Raw genomic sequence first — 9,296 nt, forward strand, 5'->3', positions numbered from 1 at the left:
TTTGACAAAAGTATAAGACAAAGTTTTACAAAACTATATTTGCAGCAAAGCTGATACATAGACGTTCCTTTCTTTTTTCCTTTCTTTTTTGTTTGTTTTTTAAATTTTAGCTCCCACATATAAGGCAGAGCATGTGGTATTTATCTTTCTGGATCTGACTTATTTCACTCAACCTGATATCCTCCAGTTGTGTCCATTTTGCTTCAAATGGTAGAATTTCACTCTTTTTATAGCTGAATAATATTTCATTGTGTGTATATACCATATTTTATATGGATATTCATCTGTATATGGACACCTTGGTTGGTTCCAAAAAATTTTTTTAATTATTTATTTATTTGAGAGTCAGAGTGACAGAGAAACAGAAAGAAAAATCTTCCATCCACTGGTTCACTCCCCGGATGGCCGCAACAGCCAGAGCTGGGCCAATCTGAAGCCAGGAGCCAGGAACTTTTTCCACGTCTCCCATGTGGTGCAGGGGCCCAAGGCTTTGGGTCATCTTCTGCCGCTTTCTCAGGCCATAAGCAGAGAGCTGGATCAAGAGAGGAGCAACCAGGACACGAACTTATGCCCATATGGGATGCTAGCGCTGCAGGCAGAGGCTTAGCCTATTATGCCACAGTGCCAGCCCCCCAGTTTTGGCTAATGTATACACTGCTGCTGTAAGCATGGTGGTGTAGGTATCTCTTTGATAGATATCTTTTGGGTTTATACTCAGTAGTGGGATTACTGGATTGTATGCAAATCTATTTCTAGTTTTTGAAGAAATCTTCACACTGCTTTACACAGTGTCTGCACTAATTTACGTTCCCACCAGCAGTGTGTAACTTCCCCTTTGTCCACATCTTTGCCAGCATTTGGTACTCTCTGTGTTTTAGATTTTAGCCATTCTGACAGGGGTGAGGTGATACTTCATTGTACTTTTGATTTGCATTTCCCTGATAGTGATGGTGGCCATTTTTTTATTTCTTATTTTGAAAACTGTCTATTGAAATCCTTTGCCCATTTCTTAACTGGATTGGTTGTCTTTTTGTTGCTGAGGTTTTTTTTTTTTTTTTTTTAAGTTGCTGATACATTTGGGATACTAATCTTCTGTCAGATACGTGTTTTTCAAATATTTCCTATTATGTTGTGTGTCCCATCAGCCAATTTAAACAAGTTTTATTAGCTTCAAATAAATGTAATGAATAAAATACTAGTGAAAGAGCCATCCCCATTTATTATATTTCCATGGTATAGAGTTTGTTAAAAAGAAATGAACTCCATGCATACCTGTTTCTGAATCTTTTGAATTTCTATGTGAAGATTTTGCCGTGTCATTAGCAGATGGCTCTCCTAGTGGAATCATCTTGCTGGCCTATAGCATTCCCTGCCTCTCTCTATTCTCTCTGCACTGTTTTGGTTGCATGTATGTGTGGTACAGATATTCTTACTGCAAATTTTAGAACATTGATTACTCTTTGTCCCTTCTTTCTTTTAATATTTTTATTTATTTTATTTGAGAGGTAGAGTTACAGACAATGAGAGGGAGAGACAGAGAGAGAGGTCTTTCTCCCTTTGGTTCACTCTCCAGATGGCTGCATTGGCCGGAACTGCACCGATCCAAAGCCAGAAGCCAGGTGTTTCTTCCAGGTCTCTCTCCCACGTGGGTGCAGGGGCCCAAGGACTTGGGCCGTCTTTTACTGCTCTCCCAGGCCATAGCAGAGAGCTGGATTGGAAGTGGGACTAGAACCGGCGCCCATATAGGATGCCGGCGCCGCAGGCAGAGGATTAACTTACTATGCCACGACCCTGGCCCCTGTCCCTACTTTCTAAGCATGCACACAACGTTTCCATGCTCCTCACTTACCATTCTGATGACTTGTCCAGATTTCTTTGCTAGTTACAGAATTTCATGGAAGATCCAGGAAAATAAATTCTGTAATAGACCATTTCTTTGCTTTTCTCAGCCATAAAGAAGCTCTTACAATATAACTGCCTTTTTTTTTTTTTTTTTTTTTTTTTTTTTTTTTTTTTGACAGGCAGAGTGGACAGTGAGAGAGAGACAGAGAGAAAGGTCTTCCTTTGCTGTTGGTTCACCCTCCAATGGCTGCCGCGGCCGGTGCACTGCAGCTGGCGCACCACGCTGATTCAAACACAGGAGCCAGGTGCTTCTCCTGGTCTCCCATGGGGTGCAGGGCCCAAGTACTTGGGCCATCCTCCACTGCCTTCCCTGGCCACAGCAGAGAGCTGGCTGGGAAGAGGGGCAACCAGGACAGAATCCAGTGCCCCGACCGGGACTAGAACCTGGTATGCCGGCGCTGCAAGGTGGAGGATTAGCCTATTGAGCCACGGCGCCAGCTCTTTTTTTATTTTTTTAAACACACACAGGCTTTATTGATGCCGGGACACAGGGCAGGTCTGGGGCAGGGAGCCCCTGCTTGCCAGCGATGAGCGATGAGCGGGTTGTGCAGCACCATGATGACAGAGCCCCACACAGGAACATCGTGGAGATGTAGCGGTCCTTGTTGACCGGCTTGGACTTCTTGCCCTTGCCATCTCCTTCACGTTCTCCAGCACCACACTGCAGGGCCTGTCGAAGGCCTTCAGGCAGCCCAGCAGTTTCTTATTGTTGCGGCAGTTGATGAGCTTCTGGGTATTGTTCTTGACTGACTGCGTGAGCATGGAGAGTGGGCCAGTGTTGAACTCCTTCTCCTCCTGCTTCTGCAGCTCCTTGGGGGTCTTCTTGCTCTTGGGCTTGTTGAGGAGGCTCATGGTGCCTGCCGCGCGTTTAGGTCACTCCAACCTCCGCGTTGCTTCTGCCTCTCATAACTGCCTCCTAAGAAATTCCATAAGAATAAAAATATGGTGAGATTGGAAAAAAAGAAAAATGTATCTTAAAAATTTTACTTTGGGGCCGGCGCTGCGGCTCACTAGGCTAATCCTCCGCCTAGCGGCGCCGGCACACCGGGTTCTAGTCCCGGTCGGGGCGCCGGATTCTGTCCCGGTTGCCCCTCTTCCAGGCCAGCTCTCTGCCGTGGCCAGGGAGTGCAGTGGAGGATGGCCCAGGTGCTTGGGCCCTGCACCCCATGGGAGACCAGGAAAAGCACCTGGCTCCTGGCTCCTGCCATCGGATCAGCGCGGTGCGCCGGGCGCAGCGTGCCGGCCGCGGCGGCCATTGGAGGGTGAACCAACGGCAAAGGAAGACATTTCTCTCTGTCTCTCTCTCTCACTGTCCACTCTGCCTGTCAAAAAAAAAAAAATTTGGGAACAGGCATTTGGCGTAGTGATTAAAATCCTACTGAGGATGCTTGCATCCTATATCAGAGTGCCTGGGTTTGAGTCCTAGCTCTGCTCCTGATTCCAGCTTCCTGTTACTGTGCACCCTGGGAGATAGCAGGCGATGGCTCAAGTACTTGGGTCTTTGCAACCTGGAAGACCTGAGTTGAGTTCCCAGCTTCAGCCTAGCCTAGCCTTGGCCATTGAAGGCATTTGGAGATTGAGCCAGCAGATGAGCATGGCGTCTGTTTGTCTGTTTCTCTCCCTCCCTCCCACTTAAAAAAATAAAAACAGAAAGTCTGGCTTTTGGTTTATTCCAGATGGATGTGCCACCACTCTCTCCTTTTCCTCATATTAAGCAACAGCCAGGCTCACCACGCCGTGTTTCCCAGCAGCACTCTATTTATGTTTCCCCACACAAGAATGGGTCTGGCCTCACGCCAAGGAGCGCCCTGCTCTACAGATTCAACGGCAGCCCTTCTAAGGTAAGGTGCACACAGATTTCGTCATTTATATACATATAAATACATATACAATAATACAAATAATAAATAAAAATATACAGATACAAATAAATACATAAGTTATCCATCAGTAATGAATCTTGGTTTTTGTTTTGGCAAATTATTACTAATAAAGTATGGATTTTTAACAATGATGTATTACCAATGATCAAGACCAATATGTTAAAAAAAAAAAAAAAAAAGACAGTATCTCAGTTGAGGTAGTTGAATCCACTGCTGTTGACGAGCTACTGTATAGCATGTACAGTGTGATAGTCCAGTGATTCTCTCCAGTGTTCAAGCTTGAGGGACCAGTGAAAAAGACCTGCAAGTGGTTAGACATGCAGGATGGTACACGTGCAGGCTTAAAGAAAGTTATGGTCTGCTTGACTGATGGCAGCCAGGAAGTCTGGAAACAGAGGCCTTCTGTATTCCACGTGGACATCTCTGTGCTAATCTCCCTCTCCCCGGTACGATGAAGAAGCTGGGTCAGGGACACGTTTGCTATCTCCAGGTATTTAAAGGACTTTCAAGCAAATAAGTTTAGTATTTCGACAAAAGCTAGAATTCTTATCAACTGGAAGAAATTATAGTGAGGCAGATTATAATTTCAGTCTACATTCAGTAGTAGCATAGCTCCTCAGTCTCCTGTTCACAAACACCCATTGCTTTCTCGCTGTGCTTAGAAAACAGAGTTGACTGGGATGTGGTGTGTCTCAGAATGTTTTTCTTGATAGAAATTCATTTCCAGTAAGTATGTTTAGAAGAGAATGTTGCATAATATTGAAGATTGGAACAGTTGACTCCTGAGACAGTGATTTTGAAATTATAAATCAGAATCACTCGGGGAGTGAACTGGTGGGTGGACGACGGATCTCCCTCCCTCTCTCCCTCTCTCTCTCTCTCTCACCCTCCCTCTCTCTCTCCCTCCCTCCCTCTCTCTCTCTCTCTCACCCTCCCTCTCTCCCTCCCTCCCTCCCCCCTCCATCTCTCTCCCTCTCTCCCTCTCTCCCCCTCTATCCCTCTCTCCCTCTCTCTCTCTTTCTACTGCTCTGTCTTTAAAATAAATAAGTAAATAAGTCTTTAAAGATAGATTGCTCAATCCCACCCCCAGAATGCGTGATTCAACAGTTATAGGAGAGGCTTGAGATTTGCATTTCTGACAACTTTGTAGCTGCTGCTGCCGCCTGGAATCTGGGGACTATTATTTTCAGAACTACAATCATAAGGAAATTCAGTTTTTAAAATTTACCAGAAAGAATCAGTTCTACCCGCCTTTATTAGGTTCATCTAGATTAAAAACATAATCTCTCCCCCAGTGTGTAGATTTAGAGAACAGAGAAGAGGAAGAAAGCCACTTAGCTTGTTTGCAGCAGTTTCCCTTTCCCTCCCATTTTACTCACAGCTGTCCTCTGTTTTTGCAGAGTTTGAAAGATATCAACAACATGATAAGGCAAGGTGAACAGAGGACCAAGAAGCGAGCAATAGCCATTGACAGTGAGGCAGAATCACCTGCCAAACGCCTCTGTCAGGAAAATGACGATGTTTTGCTTAAACGACTACAGGATGTCGTCAGTGAGAGAGCGAATCACTGACTTCATCTGTTTCTGATAAAAGCACTTTCAGCTTCTGCAGAAATCTGGGGCTCCGTCCTCCACACTTTTTGGCCTTGTGGATGGTAAATATCACTGGGCTACAGGAAACACTGAACCAAAATTAAGCGCTTTTTTAAAAAGCATTTGTCTAAAATGTAGTTGACAAAGATGTATTTTGAGTTGAATTGAAAACTAATGTTTTTGGGACCGGCGCTGTGGTGTAGCGGGTAAAGCCACTGCCTACAGTGCCGGCATCCTGTGTGGGCACGTTCAAGACCCAACTGCTCCACTTACAATCCAGCTATCTGCTATGGCCTGGGAAAGCAGTGGAAGATGGCCCAAGTCCTTGGGCTCCTGCACCTGCATGGGAGACCCTGAGGAAGCTCCTGGTTCCTAGCTTTGGATTGGTGCAGCTCCTGCCATTGCAGCCAATTCAGGAGTGAACAGAGGATGGAAGACCCCTCTCTCTTTCTGCCTCTGCCTCTCAAATAATAAATCAATAAATCTTAAAAAAGGAAAGGAATGTTTTAAGTGCCTTTTTAAAATAGTAGTCGTAGAATTTTTAAATGTTTCCTGGATTTTTTTTTTTTTTTTTTTTTTTTTTGGACAGGCAGAGTTAGACAGTGAGAGAGAGACAGAGAGAAAGGTCCTCTTTTTTCCGTTGATTCACCCCCCAAATGGCTGCCATGGCCGGTGTGCTGCGCCGATCCGAAGCCAGGAGCCAGGTGCCTCCTCCTGGTCTCCCATGCAGGTGCAGGGCCCAAGCACTTGGGCCATCCTCCACTGCACTCCCAGGCCACAGCAGAGAGCTGGCCTGGAAGAGGAGCAACCAGGACAGAATCTAGCGCCCCAACTGGGACTAGAACCTGGGGTGCCGGTGCCACAGGTGGGAGGTTTATCCAAGTGAGCCGCGGTGCTGGCCTGGATTAGTTTTTAGTATTAAGAAAAACTCCAGAGTTTTTCAGCTCTCTTTTCAAAACAATCAAATGTCTTCTATGCTTTGTAATATAAGGCTAAATAACCTATTTTTGGTAAGTATGCTTTGAGATTTGTATTTTCAAGTTAATCTTGAAGGTAAGAATTGGTTCCTGTAGTGTCTGGCCAGAGGATGAGGCACTGGCCTGTGTCCGGCCCTCTGTGGCAGCTCCAGTCCAGGTGCCACTCCTGCTCCTGGTTGTCCAGAACCCTGCCTGCGCCCTTCCTGCCCTCAGCAGGAGCAGACTTGCACCTGAACCCCTGCCTCACCCCTCACTCCTGCCTCTCCACCCTGAGCCCTCTTTGCTAGGTGTCAAAAGCCAATAAAAGGGGTGCTTGCTCCTTTTTAAAACTACGAGCCTTTTTTCATGGCATTAACCTAACTGTACCTGAAAATATTAAGTCATGTAATTTTAAAAATAGGAGACTGTTTCTCAAACCAATAGAATGAGGTTGAGATAAAGTTTTTAGGACCCAATTTTCCTGTTAGGAAACCCTGTAACATATGATACACTTACCATTTGTGAGATCCGAAGGTCAGTCATTCTCCATATCTGATTGATTCCCTGAGAGTATTTGAAACGCTGTTGGAAATCTCATTAAAATCCCGTCGTGCCCTTGCAGTCTAGCGGCTGCTGATCACTTCCCCTCTTTGTTCTCAGTATTAGTGGCGCATCATGTTTTCTAGTACAAGGGGTACAGCTTTCCAAAGAATCAGTTCTTCTGCACTCACTTTTTCTAGTGTATTTCCAGAATCTGGAAGGACATGCATAAGGCATTCTTATTTTGAGAGATGTTATCAAATGCATATGTTTTTAATTGCAAATTATTGTTTTTTAAAACACGAAATGTTTAACCTGTGTCTGTTGCTGATTTGAATTAATCTGAGATTTAGTTGTCCATTGGTATTGTCATGAATTTTAAAGTTTTAAGAAAAAGGAATTTAATGATATTTTACTTTTCTGAAATTACATTTTCTGTGTAGTATCTACACATACTATTGTAAGCCAAAAAACAAAGCCTGTCTTGAGTCCTTGTACATATTTTTATGTGGCTAAAACTTGTGCCATTTCATCTTTACTGTTAAAAATATACATGATCACTTGTACATTGAATATATAAAAATCTGGACATTTTTATCAAGACCTGATATCTGTGTATATAAAATGTTTAATAAAAGTTGGAATTTCTGAGATTATTTTAAAAACCCACACTGTGCTCTTTTCTGTAGGACAAGAAGCAATTCTGTGGTCATCCAAAGTCAATGTCGTTTTTATTTGTATACTTTATACCTTTTAAATTCATTACTTAAAACATAACGTTTCTACTGATTTCCAGAGTCTAGGGGTAGAATGGAGAGTAATTGCATAATGGCTTCAGGTTTTATTTTGGGGTAGTGAAAATATTCTGGAACTTGGTAGAGGTGGTAGTCGCATAACATTGTGAATTTAGTAAAGCCACTGAATTATACATTTTAAATGGTTAATTTTTTGTTATGTGAGTTTTACTTCAATTTTAAAGAAACACCTTAGGTACATATAAGGAAAAAAGGTTATTTCAAGACCTTGGAATTAACTTGTGGGCCAAGTTACAGAATTAAATCTTATTTCTCTCTTAGAAGTGCTTTTAGAGGGGCCAGTGTTGTGGTGGAGTGGTTAAAGCTGCTGCCTGCTGTGCCAGCATCCCATATGCATTAGAGTCCTGGCTGTTCCACTTCTGAACCAACTCCCTGCTAATGGCCTCGGAAAAGCGGTGGAAGATGTCCTAAGTACTTAGACCCCCCGCACCCACATAAGAGCATGAGAGACCCAGAAGAATCTCCTGGCTCCTGCCTGGCCTCAGATTCCACTCCTTTCACTCCTTTTTTTTTTTTTTTTTTTTTTTTTTTTTTTAAGATTTATTTATTTAAAAGAGTTATACAGAGGCTGGCACCGCAGCTCACTAGGCTAATCCTCTGCCTATGGCGCCGGCACCCGGGATTCTAGCCTCTGTTGGGGCACCGGGTTCTGTCCCAGTTGCTCGTCTTCCAGTCCAGCCCTCTGCTGTGGCCCAGGAAGGCAGTGGAGGATGGCCCATGTCCTTGGGCCCTGCACCCACATGAGAAATCAGGAGGAAGCACCTGGCTTCTGGCTTCGGATCAGCGCAGCACGCTGACCATATCGGCCATTTGGGGGGGGGGGGGGTGAAGCAACGGAAGGAAGACCTTTCTCTCTATCTTTCTCACTGTCTAATTCTGCCTGTCCAAATATATATATATATATATATATATATATATGCACACACACAGAGAGGAGAGGCAGAGAGAGAGAGAGGTCTACCATCCTCTGGTTCACTCCCCAGTTGGCCACAATGGCCAGAGCTGTGCCGATCCAAAGCCAAGAGCCAGGAGCTTCTTCCAGATCTCCCACCCAGGTGCAGGGGCCCAAGGACTTGGGCCATCCTCCACTGCTATCCCAGGCCATAGCACAGAGCTGGATTGGAAGTGGAATATCTGGGTCTCGAACCAGCGCCCATATGGGATGCCAGCGCTTCAGGCCAGGGCGTTAACCCGCTGCACCACAGTGCTGGCCCCCAGACTCCGCTCTCGACCAGTGGAATCACAACCTTCAGGGGAAGGACCAGGAACTTCTGTTCCAAGTGAGAGTCACCTCAAGTAAGAGAGGAGGCAGCGCTAACCAAACAAGCGTGGGAATCAGCTTACTGAAAGTCCAGAGCCTAAACACGTGAACTGAGGCTGGGCCTGAGATGGCGCTTCTCGAACATGCTGTCCTGGGACTGCGCTGGAAGAGTTATAAGAAGGCTTCAGTCTCTGGAATCCATGGAGGGGATAGAGTAGAAGAGGGTTAAACAAATCAGACAAATTAGGTGAGTGTTTCCTGGGACAATGCCTTTTTTTTTTTTTTTTTTTTTTTAAAGAGTTAGAGAGGTTTTCCATTCTGTTGGTTCACTCCCCAAATGACCGCAG

General features: G+C 44.8%; 1 protein-coding gene and 1 pseudogene across 6 annotated transcripts in view; one reads left to right on the plus strand and one right to left on the minus strand.

Annotated features, from left to right (window-relative positions):
* Positions 1-7,538, plus strand: part of RBL1 (RB transcriptional corepressor like 1) — a 73,231-nt gene extending 65,693 nt beyond the window's left edge. For 4 of the 6 annotated variants that reach the window (XM_051846114.2, XM_002710777.5, XM_051846115.2 and 1 more), the window contains 2 exons: positions 3,579-3,743; positions 5,186-5,682. In XM_051846114.2, coding sequence (XP_051702074.2) covers positions 3,579-3,743; positions 5,186-5,356 — 336 coding nt within the window. In that variant the 3' untranslated portion in view covers positions 5,357-5,682. Of the gene's footprint in view, positions 1-3,578; positions 3,744-5,185; positions 5,683-6,151 lie in introns of those variants that run through there. The other 2 variants (XR_011379923.1, XR_011379924.1) reach the window with 1 other exon arrangement.
* On the minus strand, positions 2,281-2,889 carry LOC103348185 (small nuclear ribonucleoprotein Sm D2 pseudogene; annotated as a pseudogene).
* Positions 7,539-9,296: the final 1,758 nt, after the last annotated feature.

This window comes from Oryctolagus cuniculus, chromosome 11 (assembly GCF_964237555.1).
Source record: "Oryctolagus cuniculus chromosome 11, mOryCun1.1, whole genome shotgun sequence".
Classification (NCBI taxonomy): domain Eukaryota; kingdom Metazoa; phylum Chordata; class Mammalia; order Lagomorpha; family Leporidae; genus Oryctolagus; species Oryctolagus cuniculus.